Source organism: Sinocyclocheilus rhinocerous, unplaced genomic scaffold, assembly GCF_001515625.1.
Source record: "Sinocyclocheilus rhinocerous isolate Xijiao unplaced genomic scaffold, SAMN03320098_v1.1 scaffold1268, whole genome shotgun sequence".
NCBI classification, from domain to species: domain Eukaryota; kingdom Metazoa; phylum Chordata; class Actinopteri; order Cypriniformes; family Cyprinidae; genus Sinocyclocheilus; species Sinocyclocheilus rhinocerous.
The window spans coordinates 377,885-398,799 of record NW_015664016.1 but is presented as its reverse complement, the minus strand read 5'-3'; the positions used below and the strand labels follow the sequence as shown (position 1 = coordinate 398,799).

At 36.7% G+C, this 20,915-nt stretch overlaps 1 protein-coding gene across 1 annotated transcript in view; it reads right to left on the bottom strand.

Annotated features, from left to right (window-relative positions):
* The window catches only part of LOC107729275 (A-kinase anchor protein 6-like), a 154,391-nt gene that overhangs the window by 65,935 nt on the left and 67,541 nt on the right, over nt 1-20,915 (bottom strand). The window contains exons 11-12 of the mRNA XM_016539732.1: nt 7,324-7,457; nt 3,302-3,422 (exon numbers count right to left, since the gene is read on the bottom strand). Of these exons, the coding sequence (XP_016395218.1) occupies nt 3,302-3,422; nt 7,324-7,457 (255 nt within the window). The remainder of the gene's footprint in view (nt 1-3,301; nt 3,423-7,323; nt 7,458-20,915) is intronic.

Here is a 20,915-nt window from a genome sequence, read left to right as displayed (position 1 = left end):
CATCTTTAATAATCCACAGGAAAACCGAGAACAAGGAGGACATTCAACAAGTAGACCCGACAAACAAGAACTGAAAGGACTAGGGCTTTTAAAGGCAGGATAATTGGGGAGGAACGAGACACACCTGGAATCAAATTAACGCAATCAACATGAAGAAGAAACTGGACCACAGGGGCAAAAACACACACAGAATAGTCCATAATCCTGACATAACACCCCCTCCCGGAAGGTGCGTCCTCAACAGAGGGAGGCGTGGGCGGAGCAGGTGGTGGAGGAGCCCGAGGCGGAGATGGAGAGCCGATGAGCCAGGGCGACAGGGAGGATCCGGAGGTCCTAGGCGGAGCAGATGGCGCCGGCGCGGAGAAGTGGATCAGGGAGGCCGCGGTGGAGCTGGAGCGACAGAGGACTGTGGTGGAGCCGAGGGGATGAAGGAGCCTGACAGAGTCGGAGGGACAGAGGGACGAGGCGAAGCCAGAGGAGTGGAGTCCCGAGGCGCAGGATAACACACACAGAATAGTCCATAATCCTGACAGATATATATGTGATTCAATAATATATTATTGAATCACACACACACACACACACACACATATATATAAATTATTTACATATATATATATCATAATGTTAATCAATACATTAGTTATTATACATTTTATTTAGTTAACATCGTTATATAGGACCATATATAAATATCTTCCTAACAATAATATAATATAATGTATGAATTAACATTATAAATATATTTTTATTTATAAATACATAACTATATAATATTTATATTTTTTATATTTATATATTTATATTTATTATTAAAATTTCACCATTAGAATCAGAAATTAATAAATAAATAATTACATTTTTATGAAAGAGATACATATAAAAGAGATTTAACTAATTTACCAGACTAAAAATAAAAAATCAATTCAAGTGTACTGAATTATGGGATATAGTGTTCTGTGTGTAAACTGCACATTTTGATACATGTATCAGGAAGTACACATTTTTATGTATACAGAAACTACATCCTGCATACAGCAAAAACAGTACAGTAGTATGCTGAACATACTCAAAGATTAAGAAAGAGCAGAAAACAGGCTGATCTTTCCTCACTTCTCTCTTACTGTAAGATATGACTAATGGCGGGGTCATTGCGCCCGATGAGCGGGAAGATTAGTTCTGACCTTGAACACGACCTCCACAGGTTTCGAGGGGAGAGGGGGGGGGGGGGGGGTTATTAATTTCATTTCTTTATGATTCACAATCTGCTCTTTTGAAATATGCCATATGCTCGGAGCAATCGGAAGATGACAAGTGTCGGAATCAGTCCGGTAAAGGAAGCCTAAATGAGGCTGATTTACGGTCCCTGCCTCCCGGCGAGTCTGGCTTTCAGCCTCCCCCTCTTTTTTACGATAAACTCCCCCAGCATGGGGAAACAGCAGGCCGTCCCAGCCCCGGCTCGGTCTACATGTGTACCCCCTCTCCCAATCAATCCCACATAGAGGCCTGATAACGCGTCACAGGAGAACCCCACGAAAAAAGCTGATAACCAACATGGAGGCCCAGTACATATTTATTAGGGCAGGTGGGCACGCAATCAATACGGAGGAGCAAAATCAGTTTGTTTTAATCATGAACAAACATATTGACCTAACACAATACAGGCCACTTTATCTGGGACTAATAAAAATTCATGGACTGTAAACAGGGTGAGGTACTATCTCTGCTTTGCACTCTTTCTCTTTCCCTCTCGCGTTTCTCTGAAATGAACTTTTACTGAAATGTGTTAAAATTACTGAGTGAGTCTGGCTGTAGAACGTGTGACAGAGATTGAAATGGAAGACAATCTAATCGCCGGCTCGCAGTATTGTAATATTCAGATGTGGTTTCGCTAAATTGGTTTAAGAGAATCAAAAGTCAAGGCTCATTTGAAATATTACTGATAAATCTATAATTTAACATTCTGCATTATATGCTTCCAGTTTAAGATAAGAAAGAAAAAATTACAATTATAAACGATTTAGCAGACAATTTCTTATTTAAAGTGACTAACAGTACATTAGGGACAGTCTCCCTGGAGCAAAGTGAACAGGAAGAAGCACTCTGTCCACATTGAATGGCAAAAAATTAGAATTGAATCAGCCAATCAGAACATTGTTTATGTTTAATAGGCAGAGCAGGATTATTGGACCAATGAGATTTAATGGTGGGTTAATTACTAACAATTGCCTGACATGTCACGACAGTCTTTTACAGCACTCACCAAACCTTTCTTCTGTTAAACACAAATAAAAAACAAATATTTTGCTCGACACAATCTTTCTAATAATGGAGAATGCAGCTGTGGTCCAAAAAAATAAAAATACACACATTAAAGTTCCAAAGTTGTCCAATTTGTGCTTGTTCCCATATTCAGATTACAGTATACAACTGCACTGCAATTAATAATAAATGATGCAACTCATTTTGATGAAACTACTGGATTGTCATTCTTGCAGCTAGATATGCTAGGGCATGGTGTAAGAGTCTTGCCCATAAGCACAATGGTGATAAGATCATGAATTGCCATTTCTAGGGTTTGAACCTACAACCTTTGGATTACCAACCCGGATGTTTAACCACTGAGACACCACATCCCACTTGCCATTTCCACCAAAATTAGGAACAGTTCATCCAAAAATGAAAACTGTCATCATTTACTCACCCTCATGTTGTTCCAATTCAATATGACTTACTTTCTTCTGCTGAACAGTTTTGCTCAGCATACAGTAATCTTTCTCATAAAGTGAAATGAGGCTCCAAAAAAACTACCATAAGCAGCAGTGCTGGGGGTAATGCAATACAAGTAATGCAAGTTACATAATCAGACTACTTTTTTCCGAGTAACTAGTAAAGTAACATGTTACTTTTAAATTTACAACAAAATATCTGAGTTACTTATTCAAATGACTAATGCAAGTTTTCCCATTTATTCACTGACACCTCTCCTATGGACTTTTTCGTATTTACAACCATTAAACATAATTTTTTATAGCATACTTTCATGATATATTTTAATGTGCTGTTTGTCATTTTTGAAGCTTGAAAGCTCTAGTCCCTATTATGAAAAGGTCAAAATATCTTCTTTTCTCCTGCATTGAAGAAAGACGGTCTATAATGGATTCTGAAATGAAACTATTCCTTTAATTTGTTGCCTTTTCAAAATCCGCTTCATGTTGTGCGTGTCTGTCACAGATGCAATATGCTAGCACGTATATATCAATTGTAGCTAGCAACTTTAAATGCACAAGAACCCATTTACCTTATACAGGTGATGCTGCTGTTCTTCTGACATCATCAGATCATAGCTGTCTGTCACTATGGATTCCATGTCCATCAGCCAATCCCAGAGCTCCTGATACTCCGCCTCAAACTCTGATAGGCTGAAGGAAAAGAAGAAAAATGAGACAGGCAGAAAGAAGTTCACAGCGTCTGGAGAGACAGTGTACGGACATATTTCACAGAGTGAATATTTGACAAGCGGAGGTAATTACACTAGCCCGTTAGCGGCCAGTGCGTCGTGGGTATGTGAAGTATGAACAGAGTTGGGGAGCACGAGGGATCTTTAACCTGCGCTGAGTGACGGCTCGTGGGCAGAATGTCTTAATTAAACATGACTTCACCTCCTTCTTGCTCAACGCTGCCGTCAGCTCAATGGTGAAGCGCATTCAATATTTTTTAACAGCACTGGGATGATTGCATGTGCATACGTTTACACTATAGCCGCACACTCTTAATAGCAGCACATCACCACGAGCGCACAAACAAACATATTAGCGTCTGAGCTTTGCTTAGATTTGCGCCTCAGCAGGAGGGCCGCATGTTTAGAAACATTAGTCGGAAAATTGTTTGGAATTCGCACTGCTTTTGAGCGCTTTGACAGTTATGTCAAACTAGCACCATTTCCCCCCTCTCGCTTTTTCAAGCGCTCCTGTTGTCCCTGAAGAAGAAAAACTATGAATGAAATTACACAAATAACGATCAAAGAAGGGTGCAAGAGAAAAATCTACATTTCCTTTTTATTTCAATTCAGCGCAGACACAAAAGAAACAGGAATGCGCTATCGAATGCTAGCACGTATATGAAAATTCAAAAAGGATAGAGCTGCGAATTAGCATTTCCAAGCAGGCGCGGATTAAACAAAACGACATTGGGGAGTATGTGAAAATTTGAGCCGTGTTTGTACGCAAGACATTGATCAGAACAAAACGGCAAAGACAGCAAATTAGAAAGAGTCAGACGTGTGCGGCGGAAGTGTGAAGACTCCCTCAGGCGCTGCGTTCTTCGACTGATATTAAAACTCAATATGCTGTTTGTGAGTTAAACAGCATCTTTCTGTATTCTTGCAATCCGTATTGTTTTTCGTACTCTCTTTTTCCCCCTAACTAACATAAATCTAAATGCTTGTAAGACAAGCTCTCGGGGCATCCAAACAACATTAACAACGAATAACGAAAAACAATTAGGAGAAAAAAATTTAAGATCCATTTAGCAAACGTGCATCATGGGATATTGTTCTGTCAGCATCATTTTCTCCTGCTCGCTTTGGTTCGTGAGCAGAACAATTGTACAAGCTTTCCTCTAAAACATGAACTCTTTTAAAGATTGATGCCTGCGCTTGGGTGAATCTCACAAAAAAGTGTCAACCCCAAAAATCAAAAGAACAATTATATAATGTAGATATAAAAATAAAAAATTAAGCTTATCTTTAGGGCCATAAGATATATATGTATATTATATATGATTATTATTATCATGTATAAATACAGTATATATATATATATATATATATACTGTATATATATTTTTTATTATGTCAATAACAACATTATTTTTATAATTACTAATATAGTATTATATATATATATATACATTTTTATTACATGTCAATAACAACATTATTTTTATAATTACTTTGTTGTACATTCCACAGTAATAAATAACAATAATAATAATTATTATTATTATAATTTAATAATTCCTCTGAACACACACACACATATATATATATATAGGCTATATACACACATATTAAAATGCGACTTCAAAATGTCTTTACAATGTTGTTGTATGTTCCACAGTAATAAATAACAATAATAATAATAATTATTATTATTATTATTATAATGTAATAATTCCTATGAATAGCAAAAACTATTGACAAATCATAGTTCATGGCTGCAATGCAAACTAAAGGCTACTGGAATTTTAAAAAGTTCAACATGACCAAATTATTTATAATTATTAACATTATTATTTCAGTTAAAATGCTATTTCAAGGTCAACACAGAAAATAAAACTCATCAAGGCACTTATTCTGTTTAAACAAACAAACAAACAAAAATCTTATTCCTTTCTATGCTTTTTTTGAAACTTGAAAGGTTTTGTGAGACTCATCCACCTGTTCATCAGATCTCACATGGAGTGGTTTTGTCGACAAGCATTAGCCGTTAGTCACTTGAAACTAGCTCCTCCGGGTCAGCGCAGCACTGACACTCCTGTGAGACAGAAATGGATGCCTCTCTGTCTTTCTTTCTTTTCAAATCTGTTTAACATCAACGTACCCCCCACTCAGCACCACGCCACCTTTCTAAGAGGGGGAGGTGGTCTAATTCATCAGCGCTCACTGGGAAAGGTTCCCCGGCTGTACTGACACCCCTCACATCTCATACGAAGTGACAGTTTTATAGAAAGAGCTCTTTAATTTATGGTGCTAATCCCTGGCGCCTAATGCGGGGACTTAACATCTCCTTTTCACCGCTGTCTGTTGTGTTTCCCTCGTCTCTCCTCTCCTGGAGAGGGCTTTTGATTTCTGAATGGCAGGCGTCCCGTTTCTATCAGGTGCGAGGGGATGCTGGGAGCCGCAGTGGTGGGCGTCAGCCCTTGATGAGGCCGGCGAGCTGGAGAGAGGCACCGGAGGCCATCGAATTCGACAGCGCCTCCCTTAAGACATGTTTCCATGCAAAGGTAAGGGCCAAAGAGTCAGAACAATGAATCCTTGAGCAGGCAGCTCATCATTAAAATTCAAAGGATCATTATGGGTTTTTTACTGCAAAATAAATCATTACGACGAGAAGCTTAAAAGGATTAAAACGATGTTTGATTCAAAGCCAAGCCGAGGAGTCCGATCGGGACTCTACGGTTAACATTCAGGACTTTACTGGATCAGGAGAGAGAGAGGGGGAGGATAGAGAACTAATGGACCACCAAATAAAAGGATTAGTTATTTTAGGAAAGAAAAAAAAAGATAATGCAAGTCTGTAACCACATGAGGAACCACTAAGTAGCATTAGAGAAAGGTTACTTCAGGCCCTTAAAATAAATCTAATCTACAGTATTGATCAAACGGCAAGATATTTGTGAAAACAAAAGAAGCAAGGCACAAAATATAAAATATACTTCAGGAAGTTATTGGCGTTCTAAGTCAGCATCATAATACTCACGGAAGCCCTTAAGTGAAGGATTTGAAATGTTCTACACAACAAATCCACATCAAAACAAAGTGCATGGAAGACTTGACTTCCAAACAGTATTTATTAATAAAACTACTGATGAAAATATAATTTAAGAAATTGCAAATTGCATCATTATAAGTATCATTGTGTCATTTTAACATAACATTGATGAAAATAAAACACAGCAAGACATAAACAACTGCACTAACATTGACTTTGGGAGAAAAAAAAAGTAAAAATGTGTTGCCAAACAAACTCATTAACGTAATACAATATCCTAGAAATTCTCAAATCAATTTTTATATTTGATAAATTATTTTCATTACAAAAAATATATTTTTCAATAAAATATTCATTATTAAGTTAATATTAATATTTATTAAGTTTGGTCTAGTACAATTAGACAAGTGTTTGCATCATTTAGCACATTTGCACATTTTCATTAATTAAAATGTATTAAAACATTTTTAAAAATAAATATTTTTGAGTAAAACAGACTAAATTTAATATGACATGATAAAATATTTACTCAATTTAAATCACATTTTCATTAAAACACTATAGCATTAGACTACATTTTTACCTGTTCCCAAAAGTTTTGGATACAAAGGCGAGCAATGCAATAGAATAAATGTACATGCATTCTGTAATAGTAAATTTTATTGATGCTTTTAAGTATTCAATGTATTTATAATCAAAATGTATTCATCTTTCCACTGAGCTAGTCACAGTGCATTCTGGGATTGCATTCGACATGAAGGACACATGTGATGCTGTTTTTGAATATGACCAAAAAATTTGGCATCTAATTTCACATTTCTCATCGTACCTGTTAGACTTGGACATCAGGGTGAAGTCGACGCTTCTGCTGTTGGAGCAGTACTGTTGACTTTTAAGTTTCACTCTCATCTGATCCAGAACATCCTTCTGGGCCTCTCGATGGCTCTGTTGGACCTCCACCTGCTGATACCAAAAACAAACAGAGAGACAGATATCATTTGAACAACCTCAATTACCTCAACGCCATTGATCCGACTTCAAGAACTATTAAAAAACAATAAACTATTAGAACTCGCAAAACTATTAAACCAATTCAGACTTCTAGCATTTAGCCGAATCAATACGGCAGCAATAAAGAGCGATGCTTGAAACTGGCGTCGTTCCATTTCAGAAAGCAACGTGTTGGTTTTCAGCAGTGATTAGGAAGCACTTATACATGCTTTTTCAAATCAGATGGAAAAAAAATATGTGTTTCTCCTCGGTGCTTGAGAAAATTGGCTACATTGACTTGACGGAGATCAGTTATTGTGCAAAATACGAGACGATGAATGAGCGAGCCAATAAAATCTCCAACAGACGGCTTTGATTTTTTGCTCATTTCTCAACACTTTATGAAGCGCGCCGGCTTTGCATTCTCCACCGAGCGCCCGGCGCCTGCTCGGCAGATGCCTCTAGAAAGGTCAGACGATTCCATGAATGTAAACTGCTCCTCAATCAAAGCTACCCTTGATAATAAACAAGAAAATCAACAGAAAGATGTGTCGCTTTTTCATTCCATTTATTGGGCGGGCATCAAACGCTGGGGCTCGGGCGCTTTGCTCATTTGGGAGGAATGAAATGAACCTAACTAGGAGCTCTAGAAAATTAGCGGCGCGAGCGTGCAGACTTCTCCTCTCCCTCCTCAGAGGAATTTGCTTTCATTTGCCTTCATTTTTGATTCACTTGGCTGGCTCGCCGATGCCATGTCAGGATCCTAATTACTCAATCCCACCGGAGCGGCTTACACACACAATAATAACCGATGCCCACCTCCAACAAAAGCAATTTCTCCGAGCCACCTTGAGCCTAAGGACAGCTCGGCCCAGCACGCCACTTCGGTTTCGAGTCGAGGACATTGTCGTGATGGAGATTCGCCTCTCTTGTGGCTTGCGTGGCTCAGACACATTTGCATTGATTTCGCCAAACCGAGCAGAATTACCCATCTGTATTAAAAACGCAGAGCTGAAATGTATAAGAAATCTATAACGGCATACGCAGCTGAGCTGCTGCGAGATGCGGCTCCCATGGGTGAATATGAAAAACATCAATATCAAGCACATAAACCTACATTCATCAGCACTTGAAGGAGAAATCGGGCTATTGATGAGTGCTTGTCATAATGTACGCAGAGCCCGTTCCCACAATGCAGTGCAATCAGTGTCTGAGATAAAGGCTAAGCTTTCGTAATCTCAAGGCAGACAATGTCAACCAAAGAAAAACGCATGTAAGCCCCTGACTTAAAAGCAAAGCGTCACTTAATTAATTTTCCTAATGGCTGGAGTGCTCCACGTCGCCCGCCGCGCTAACAGCCGCTCTCGGCTTCCTGTATGACCCCTGTACGAACACGTGGTCTCCCGCCGACGTGGTAAATAACCCCCTGATCCTGCATACCACGGTTAGGCTGGATTTCCTGCTGCCTTCCCCCTTCCTGGCCCATTTAAAGATATTCTTATTCAGATATGCAGACAGAAGAGATTTGCGTGTGAATCTCCCGTATACTTATTTCAAACAGAATCATTCAAAAACCTCTCGCGCCGTCTCTCTCTCTCTCGCCGTCAAAAGAGGTCTTGCTTTAAACTGCTAATATGGCAGGAATCTATATGAATTCAATCATTTGATGAATGCTCACCTCCATCCCTCGAAGTGAAATCGAGACTCAGATGTCAGTAAAATCTGCTGAATCGAGTCATTTTGGGCCCTTGTGTTTACATGCCTGTGTCAGTTCCACGTCTTCTGGGACGTTTCCACTGTCAATCATGAGCTGAAACTGTGGCCATCATCACTTCCTATATCATGTCAGACTATGTGCACCTCACATTATCAATACATTTAAACTAAACCCAGACAACTTACGCTACCATTCAAAGTTTGTGGTCTTTCTTTGAAAGAAATTAATACTTTTTTTTTTTTTTAGCAAGGACATATAGCAATGATCAAAAGTGACAGTAAATACATTTATGTTACAAAAGATTTCAATTACAAATAAATGTTGTTCCTCTCAACATTCTAATCATCAATGAATACTGAAGAAAATGTATCTCCACAAAAATCTTAAGCAGCACAACTGTTTTCAACATTGATAATAATAAGAAATCAGCATATTACAATGATTTCTGGATTAATGGCTGCTGAAAATCACAGCAATAAATTACATTTTAAAATGCATTAAAATAGAAAATTGCAATAATAATTCAAAATATTACTATTTTACTGTATTTTTAAATAAATGCAGCATTGGGGTGCATAAGATACTTCTTTGAAAAACATTTTTTAAATCTTACAGATTCCAAACTTTTGAACAGTTGTGTGAATAATTAGCCAATGCTCTTGTGTGTCATTTACAGTTATGCATTTGGCAGTTGTTTAAGTGACTTACAAAGGAGGAACAAAGCAATTCGTCAAAGATCACTCAATGCATGCAAAGAAATTGGGAACATGAGGGAAAACTGAAAATTTACACTAAAAATTATGTAAACTAAAAAGAAAAAACATCACATTTTTATATTTCTGATGAAAATGTGGGTGCACGCTCATCTGAAACTTGCCACCACAATGTAAAAAACTGTTGCCAGTGCATGCTGCATAGTTGCTTACTGCCTATGATGTTGTTTTATTATCCAGTTGCTTAGAAAAAATAATAGCACACACTCCTGAACAAGCCTCATGATTTGAGGTGTCATGTCTGTAACACTAATGAGATCAACACTGAATATGAACAACAGAACAACAGCCATGCCAAACACCACTAAAAAAAAAACTCTATTTTTAACTGCATAATACCAAAGAGAAATAATAATGAGAACAAAAAAAGTCAATAACAGTAAAGTATTAAAGACCCATCAGGCAAAGTGTGAACAGACCTGACTGATTTGCCTTCGTAAACTAGACAGGACTGCTAAAAATCTGCAGAGTGTGATTAAAAAAATGCACTGGAGGAAAACAATCACAGACATGATCGTCCTTGAGCTTTGAGGCACATGTGTTTCACATCGAACAGGAGGGTGAAATTCATCGGGATCAAATATAATCCAAACAGAATTGAGTAACGCTCTTGTGTTGCTTCATGTGCAATGAAAAAAACAGAGTGAAAGAGAGAGACGGATGGGAAGATTCATGTGGCAGCAGTGCAAACAGGACTGAGTCTCATTGAAAGCAGCTGGGGAATGAAGAGAAATGAGAAAAATGTGACTCTAGCATGCAGTACAAGAAAAAACAATACAAAACAAAAAAAAACAGGTGAACTTCTGGACAGGGGCCAAAGGATACCTCCTAAATTCTACATTTAAGCTATGTGACAAAACACGGGGGTCGTTCATTTCTTTATCGTCTGCTCTGAATGCGAGGAGCGTTGCGGCGAGATTGAAAACGGTGGGAAGTCTCCCGCCACCCCGGCCCCCCCAGCGACCGGTGTTCAAAACAGCCAGAACATACATCGGCCTGTTTGAAATGTCTCCCATCAGGTCGGTCCTGATTTTCAGAGGCAGCATCGGAGGCGAGCTGCGAACACGCAGGCATGCTCGAAAAATAAATTCAGTCGGGAGTTGTGTGGGGTCGAGATGGCAGCTGTAAATGGCCGAGGGTTCTATCAAAGCAGCTCATAAATTTACAAATAGGCCTGCAAAGCTTCACCTTCACAAACTCTACACGCGTCTGGAAAATGCTGTCGTATTGTGTTTAAAAAAAAAGAAAAAAAGAAAAAAAGAAAAGAAAACCAAAATCCTCAATTGTCATTTAAGAGGCAGTATTTCATTCAAGTGTTTTCACTTTCACGAGCAGGAAAATGAATGCGCTGCTATTCCTTGACGGCCGGCTTTTTTCTGCGTCTTGCTCCTCGGAAAAGTTACGAGGGGAGATTATTTTTGAGGAGAGCGGGCCTCCGAGGAGCTGTAGAAGGCATGAAACTCATTTGGAAACTATTACTTTCAAATCACTAGTCATAAAGGCTGGATTTAATGTGTGGAATCACGCAACACATGAATCACGCAACTTTATGGCGATTATTACAGTGTTGTCAGACAGAAGTTGCTCTCGTTCGTTCACGCTTATCTGTCTTTTGCAGCTAACCAGCTGCTGATACGACCGCATTCATTTGCAGTTGTTTGACTGCTTGGTCAAATAAATTTGATTATGTATGCACTAAAAACACAGGGGGTCATATTTCTATGGCTATCTGCAATGTCGCCAGAATAGATGCCACCGTAGGTGCAAGATGAATTGGTTGTGCTTTATCAAACGAGCACTTGGCGACATGCAAAATGTGTTACATTATTCAATTAAGATTCTGGAAGTTAGGTTCTTCTAGATGCAAAGTACCTTTAAGGTAAGTCAGTTCACTTGGTGGCAATTTTACCAATGCACACGTGCAACTATAGAGTGAAACAGATGGGTTCAAGTAAAATTCCATTCATTTTCTCCACTGATAATCTGAGAGAAATTGAGGCTGTTAAGTCACATTATTCTTTAGTGGAAGCCAGTCAAAAAAAGTCATGTTTATTATAAGTCAAATTCCTGGTGAAGAACTAAATCCTAAAGAGAGATCAACCAATCAGAGAGGCCACTGTTACAATGAAGACAGGAATAAAGCTCACTATCATAAAGCACTGCAAACATTCATAACTGTTTCCCTATGCATTTTGTATTTCTTAATATTTTGCAAATATAAAACATTGTTTTTATACTAATACTACTGTTCAAAAGTTTGTGCTTGACAAGACTGCATTTATTCAATTAAAAATAAGATCAGACACATTGTGAAATGTTATTACAATTTAAAACAACTAATTTCTATTGTAACATTTTAAAATTGATTCCTGTGATGCAAAGCTGAATTTTCAGCATTATTTCTCCAGTCTTCAGTGTCACATAATCCTTCAGACATCATTCTAATATATTGAGATATATTGAAACATTTCTTGTTAATATTAATGCTAAAAACAGTTGTGCTGCTTCACACTGGTAGCAGTAAATCTCTGTATGTGTGAACGCCCCTGTGTACTGTCTCTGCTAAATGTCAAATATCTTCTAATGCACCATCATTTCTTAAGACAGCATTTTAAATATCTATTTTTAAAAAGCCCTCACTCTAAATCTAATTGATGAGGTCAGAATAAATTTTTAATTGGTAATAAGGGATGACTTACATTTAGCTTAAAGCAAAACAACTCCTTTGACCTTGACATGAAAGTGAGCTTTTGTCCTCGCGAAACGCATCAGGCCTTTACCTGCATATGCTGCCGCCCCTTTAAGAAATATCTTTGAAAGCTTTAGCTCCTGCAACATTTATCAAGGCGTGAAATTAGCAATTGCTAGGAGCCAAATTGCTGCTTCTTATTTAATGTTGTTGCTGAAAGGTGACATTTAATCGCTGATCCTTGCTTCCATGAAGTCTAAGCACCCCGAGACCCATGCAGGAAAAGACGCGGGGGTCTGAAACAATGTTCACGTTATGGATTAGTCAGGCAGGGGGTCGTATTGATCGGGAGATCATTTTCAATCTAATAGAGACCATCTTCGCTTTAATATGGTCTTGCTTTGCTTTAGCTTTGTCATGCATGCCAAGCAATCGCACCAGGTGTGTGTCAAGAATGTCAGAGTAGACTCTGCTATCATAGACGGGTGATGGGAAACATCTGGGTCATTATACAGAAACGGGTTTGTGTTCCTCTCATATGTACAGTATATGTGTGTTATTGTAGGCATTTTATATCAACAAAAAATTCTTAATTTCAAACACTTTGCTTGCTACTTGCTGTATAAGCAAATATGTAATATAACAAACCAACATATAGAAATATCTAGTAAAGTATTGACAATTAAAAAGTGGATATTTGTGGAAATCTCTATCTAATAAGTATCTGTAGTCTCAGAACCGTGAGTACAATGGCTGTAATGTCAAATTAAACTCCAAATTGGTCACCTTTGGGCCATAGAAATATTTAAACATTTAAGTCACACTTAAAAATGCTGAAATCTCTGCATTATGTACCAACATTTTAAACTAAGTGTAATTTATTTATTAAAAGATAAATTATTTGAAAAATAAAAGACATTATAAAACTGATAAGTGTTCAAAATGAAAACAAAAGGCATTAAAAATCATTGCCATTAAAAGTTTATTACAAATAACTGTAAATGAGCTACTATTGACTGAATTTCTCTCTGTGTGTGTGTGTGTGTGTATATATATGGGTATGGATGCTACTTTTCAAATGAACTCATGAAAATTAATAATCAGCATGGATGTAATCCTATAAGACAGAAAACTAAAAAAGAAAACCGAATGCATTTGTGCATTTTTAAGTGTGACTCAAGTGTCCAAATACATTTCAGGGTATAATTTGGATGCATAACTTTAATCAGATTTGATTTTTAAAATATAAAAAAAAATCACCTATTTAAAATGGAAAAGGCAGCCATTTCATAGAATGACCCGTCTAACAGATCGAGCATCACAGATTACACACGCTTACAAATATGACTATGATCACAATATGCCAATCCTCTCTGCAAACACAGCTCTCAAATGAAAGCAGAAGAGAAGAAAACAGTGAGCATTCGGTTTGACTACTTCAAAAATCCCCTGACTTCAATTCCTCGCCGCTTTTCAACAAAGTGAGACGGCATGCATCAACCGGCTTAGATGAAGATATTTTGAAAACTGAGCCAAGCGCTTCGGGCAGGTGTTACATGAGAATCCATTAATATAGGTAATTAACATTAGCCACCATTTTAATTAACATGCAAACTAATTAGGAAATAATTAAGTAACATTAAAAAATCTGATCTTCATTTGAAATCGGAAGGAGACGGTATCGCGGCTACCTTGACGTGGTTTCTTTTGAGGTTTGGGGAACAGAAATGAGCTGTTTTTCTTCTTTTTTTGTGAGAGTTTGAGATGAAAGCAGGTTGTTTGTCAAAGTGGATTGTGGTCAAATGAAACTATAAACCGCCATGGATAGATTGAGCTCTACTGGCCACTCAGAGCTGAACAGACTGAAGTCAAACACTGTGTCAGTGTATTAAAGCACAAAGACACACCAGTCGTCAGAGTCACTGCCTGCAGGTCTGCGTGTGTGTGTGTGTGTGTGTGTGCATGAGAGATAGAGAGACAGCAGAGCAGCTCTATCCCACTGAGATACACTTCTGTCAAAAGCCTCATGTATAATCCACATTTACAGAAAAAGGGGTTAATTATACCTCACATTTACCCAAGTACGACATGTTCCTGGATCATCGTTCTTTTTTCATTATCAACCAATCAAAGCTCTCTAATTATAAAGGTACGGGTTCGAGTTAGGGCTGGGCGATTTGGCAAAAAATTTAAATCTCGATTTTTTTCAGAACGTTTGACCGATTCTTGATTTTTTACGATTTTTAATTAGTCAACTTGAAAATGTAACTACAACATGATTCAAGTCACTTTTTCTTTATTAACCCTCTTATTTAAAGAAAATTCTATTCCAAGTGCAGCACACATGAAGTTGTCAACATGATGTAAATGTTAAACAAATCACTTTGCAGAAAAGATGCATGAAATTCAACTACATCTTGTACGAACTTGTCTTATACATATTATATGTTGAGAAATAATACGAGGAAAGTGCTTTAAAAAATCTCAAAAGTCGAGGTAATTCAAATTCAAAGTGACTGAAGGTATAACACCAGTAGACTATTATTAACTATATGTTCTATAATAACAACAACAGCTTTCAGCCTGTCACCATGATGCAAACATGAAATATCAGACATACAGTAACGATAGTATTTACAGGTTTTTTTTATTCGCTTGCGCTGCTTTTCCATAGTTTTTTCTATCTAAACATGGACGTATTTGACTGTTGCGCTCGTGTCTCTTGCAGCGTCTCATGCATGAAACGGCATTCTAAAAATGCGGCGCTCAAGTTAAAAGAAGTTCACTCCCATCTTCTTGCATGTTTTTCCTATTCCACTGCCCGCGTCGCATCTTTGACAAAACAAAAGCGCATTCTGTGGGATATGAGCGCATCACACGTGAGCGGTTAATCACGTGCACCGACATGCACTTGGATCATTATCATTGATATACTGTTATCATTGGCATATTGTCAAAGTGACTAATGCTGACGTTTGGTAATATTTCTATTCAATATCGCGATTCCTCGATTTGAAAAAAAATAAAATCGTGGCAAAACATTCAATTCGAATTAATCGATTTGACAAAACAAAAGCGCATTCTGTGGGATATGAGCGCATCACACGTGAGCGGTTAATCACGTGCACCGACATGCACTTGGATCATTATCATTGATATACTGTTATCATTGGCATATTGTCAAAGTGACTAATGCTGACGTTTGGTAATATTTCTATTCAAAATCGCGATTCCTCGATTTGAAAAAAAATAAAATCGTGGCAAAACATTAAATTCGAATTAATCGTTAAAATCGGAAAAATCGCCCAGCCCTAGTTCGAGTTAGAAATTAGCACTCACCAAGTTAACTGCAAGCTACTAGGCAGGTAACTGTTTTCAGGAATTGCAGCAAAATGCATCATCAAACAGTCACACTTATTAATTACATTTATATAATTATTTATATATATATAAAGTGTAACCAAAAACAGCAACAAACTTAAACCACTGTAACATCATTTGCTTGCTGATGGCACTAGGTTTGTTGTTTTATGTACAGTTTAGGGTTAATAAGAATGGTCAGAATAATAAACCAGTCATTGGTAGCTTTGGCAAAAAGTTAGTTCTGGATCTTGAGGATAGACTATGAGACTACGATTGGATCATAATGTTGTTCCATGAACAAAAAGGCATGTTGATCCAGGAACACGCTGTGCTTCACAATGTGCCACAGCGGTTAAAGCCGTCTCCAAACGTCAACATTAACTCAGTACCCAACAATTAGACTTTGATCAGAACAGGATTGAGAACGTCTTAATATGTCTGTCATCGGTACAACTGAGTGTCCTTGGCAGACTGATTCTAATATTCGCCAGGCGTTTTCCAAGAACGGCATATGCGCAGGGCATTTGTTGTTGGAAGGACTGTCACGAACAATAAAAGCCACAGAGCCGGGGAACGGAGTCAGAAAACATCACATGAAGTAAGTGCTTTTAAATGCTCTTCTTGGCAATCACAGAAGGAAATTGATTTTAGTAATAAGACAAAGCAAGCAATTGCAGAGATCGATGCATAAAGCCGGAGCGTAATGTACAGAGCCAAGTTTACTATTTCATTAACAGTAGGACAAAAACTCCAGAAAGCATTCGCTATGACAAATGCCCCACACCATTATATGCACATTTCAGGTAAGTGCTGCGGGCCAAGTTAAATTCCATTTCTCTGCCCCATTGTATCTCTATTTATTATTTGTTGTATTTGTTCCAGATGGTGAAGGAAGGGCTGCTGAGAGACTATTGTTCCTCCGGCCCCAGAGAACTGGGTCTGAAATAAACTCCATCACACAAATCCCAGCGCCGCCTCCACACGCTAAAAGCTTCTGCCTCCAAACACACACACACACGCACGTAGTGACAGTCTCACACTCCTTTAAAGCTACTACTCGACAGACAAACAACCTGATACAGCTCAGTTTCTATTCTATGCCTCTGAAATAAAAGTGTTCTATTGCCCGATTGAGCCTCAAACGATAATTCCTTTGTTGATTTTCAACAAAGACGTTTCCTGGCAAACTCATTTCAGAGGTTAAATGATGCTATGCTACTCTATCACACTTGTACCGCAAGTCTTTGACTGTCAAAAGAGAGAAGACTGTTTATTAGCATCATGTACTGTAGGAACTTTCTCTCATGTTTATCATTACATAATATAAGTATCAATATGTACATCTTCCTGAGTGCCGCAGTTTGTGTGATATACTTGCAGAACTGTACAAATTTAGTACAAATGAGGAAATTTCATACTTTCCAAGACAACATTACACGTTACTCAAATAATATTATCTAAAAATTTACCATAGGAACCACAAAGTCCTCCAAAACACCAAATGATCTATCTACGCATGCATATACAGGTCGTCATACAGATATTTATGAGTTTTATACTGACATAAAATATGAATAGTTGTTTATATATATATATATATACATACACATACAGTATGTATACACGTCCAAGCATGCTCTGCTAACCCTGATCTTCATTTATTAATTTTTTTTAATCTTTTTCTGAAAGAAGGAAAGTCATATGAATTTGGAACAACATAACCAATTCAATGACAAAATCTTCATATTTCGATTGCTTTAACAAAGAATCGAATTAGCTTTCTGACTAGAACTCTGTAAAGACCCATCAATCAGAAGTTTTCTCCTAAAATCTGAAAACAAGAAATTTAGATCAGTCATGCTCACTTATTTACTTCACGGGTAGCATGCATACGTTAACGCGTTGGGGAGAAATTAACAGTAATCAAGGTATTTGGGTAATTCTGAATAATTAAGTGCAATTTAAAGTCAACCGTGTGATAGATAGAAAGTGTTTTTGTCGAAGAGAAAGTGTGGCTGATAAGTGGTGTTTAAGATTCAAGGTGGCTGCCATACGCATAAACAGATGTAGAAAGCTGACAACAGAGGAAAAGAGGAAAGAAAGAGACTGTAAAAGAGTTACAAAAGACAGGGAAGTGACTGAGAAACCAGACGACTACTGAGAGTGACATGAATGGCAATGGATTGGAGTGGCAAACCCTGGATAACCTACCACAAAGTGTGGAATATTTTGTATTTTTTACTGAATTTATATTTTAATACACCATTTCCTTTGTGAAGAACAAAAATATCACTATTATTTCATCAAATAATAACTGCAGCTCTCTGACTGCATACTATTGAAAAAAAATAGCATACACTATGCATTGAGCTAGTATATGTACACGTCAAAGCATGCTCTGCTAACCCTGATCTTCATTGTGTTTTTGGTGTGCGTGCAGCAGAAGGTACAAGTCAAGCGGTGCACAGACGGACAGAGAGGAGTTAATACAGCGAGGAGAATCTGAAGCTGAGCTCTGGCAGCTGCTAAACGGCTCTGACGCCTCACCAACCTTCTCATTCCAACCAGTAAGCCACCTTCAAAAGCTCCAATTCAAACAAATTGAGTGAGAATTTTTTTTTTTATAATTATATACTATTGTATTTGGGTCAGTACATTTTGTGGTTACATAAATTAATACATTTATTCAGCAAGGAAGTTCATTTAAAATTGATGACAGTAAAGACACTTATAATTCTACAAAATATTTCTGTTTCAAATAATTGCTATAATTTTTCTATTCAACAAAAAAATCCTGGGGGAAAAAAACATGATTTTCACAAAAATATTCAGCAGCAGAGCTGTTTTCACTATTGACAAAATTAAAAATTAAGAAATTATAGAACTGTTTATTTAGAGAGGGGAGAGAATTAAATTAGATTGAATCTCTCAGAGACTTAAATAAGGCTTCTTACTTTTTTTGCTGTCCAAGCAGAAAAAAAGAGCCTTCACTTTTTTGATGTTTGATGTAATTATTTTGAAATCCATTTTTTCTTACCTTAATATTTAATTAAAATATCATTTCAAAATATAATTAAATCTTCCAGTTAAATACGAACGGCAGAGTGTCTATCAAATATTGAAGGCTGCCAGTGAGCGGTGACATGTTCATCCCGCTGCGCGCGAGGTAAAGGGAGCGTAGTTACGAACGCCAGTCGTACCAAATGAGTTCTAGTTCATCCGAAGCGATGGGGCGGAACCGTGTTATTGTTCTAATGCATATTGGCTGTTGTCCCGAAGCCTCTGTCATCAGAGCTCAAAGATATTGCAGATACCGCCGCTACAGGGTCCCCTCGGCTGCTGATGGACAAACTAATTACGCATGAAATCAAATATGATTTGTTGAAGAGGTTCATGAAAAAAAAAACGCAATCTTTATAACGGTGCCCTAACACCTCAAGTCCTTAGCTGTGTGTGCTAATGCAGCACAAGGACGCCGGGACTTATGGGTAATAGGATCAAATCAAATGGGGCAAATGAGAGTTTTGACATCTGAAACTAAATTATTTGACATGATCTATGATTTTTAAGGATGCAAGGAATAATTTGCCCAAAACCTGCATGACTTATTATTTTTCTCAAATAACATTAATAATTAATTGAGATACTATGATATATTAATATTTAAAAATTTTTGTTTCTGTTTGCATTACAATTTAAAGTTAAAGTTTTCATAATTTTGTTGTGCTTTTGTCACTTTTATTATTTTTTATGTCTATTATGTCTATATAATTTTATATAAATTTTTAGTTTTTGTTATTTTAGTGCATCAAAATAAACTAAATGAAAATGTTTCTTTGGCAACTATAATAAAAATAATAAAATTAAATAAAAAAATTTAAAATTGTATTTTTATCTAAAAGTTTAAAATAAGTTTAATAACATAAGTTAATAACATAGTATTTTTTATATATTTTAATTTATTTCATGTAACAAATATTGTTTTATGGTTTTATATCCATTTTTGAGCGATATCACACCAGCAGCGAGAGCAATATCTCATGAGTGCTGATTTTGTCAAGAAGAACACGAGTGCAAATTTTATACAACAGTTCAGTAAATAAGAAGTTAATATTGTGCTATATTTTAAACACAATATTGTGTTTTTGTTCAATTTTGCCAACGAAAATATTACGTAAAAAGCCATAGCAGAATTGTTGCACGTCTCCGAGCAGCACAGCTGTGTTTAGTTTCTGAATGAATCTGCGTTTTTAACAAATCGTGTGAACCAATGATTCAGTAGTCCATTCATAAAGAGAGCCATTTACTGAAGTCCTGAATGAATCAGCCGTTTGAACGAATAATTATATACTATTGTATTTGGGTCAGTACATTTTGTGGTTACATAAATTAATACATTTATTCAGCAAGGAAGTTCATTTAAAATTGATGACAGTAAAGACACTTATAATTCTACAAAATATTTCTGTTTCAAATAATTGCTATAATTTTTCTATTCAACAAAAAAATCCTGGGGGAAAAAAACATGATTTTCACAAAAATATTCAGAAGCAGAGCTGTTTTCACTATTGACAAAATTAAAAATTAAGAAATTATTATTTAATTATTATTTAATTATTTAAATACTTATTTAAATTGAGCAACAAAAAAGCATATTATAATGATTTTTGAAGGATCATGTGACAATCACAAAATAAGCACTTTAAAATTTAAAATCTTACAATTTATTTCTATTTTAAAATGTATTTTAATATTTTATATATTTTAAAATTTACTTTCAATGGTTAATATTTCACAATATTACTGTTTTTACATTGTGTGTGTGTGTATGTCTGTATGTATGTATATATATATATATATATATATATATATACAGTATATATTAAAAT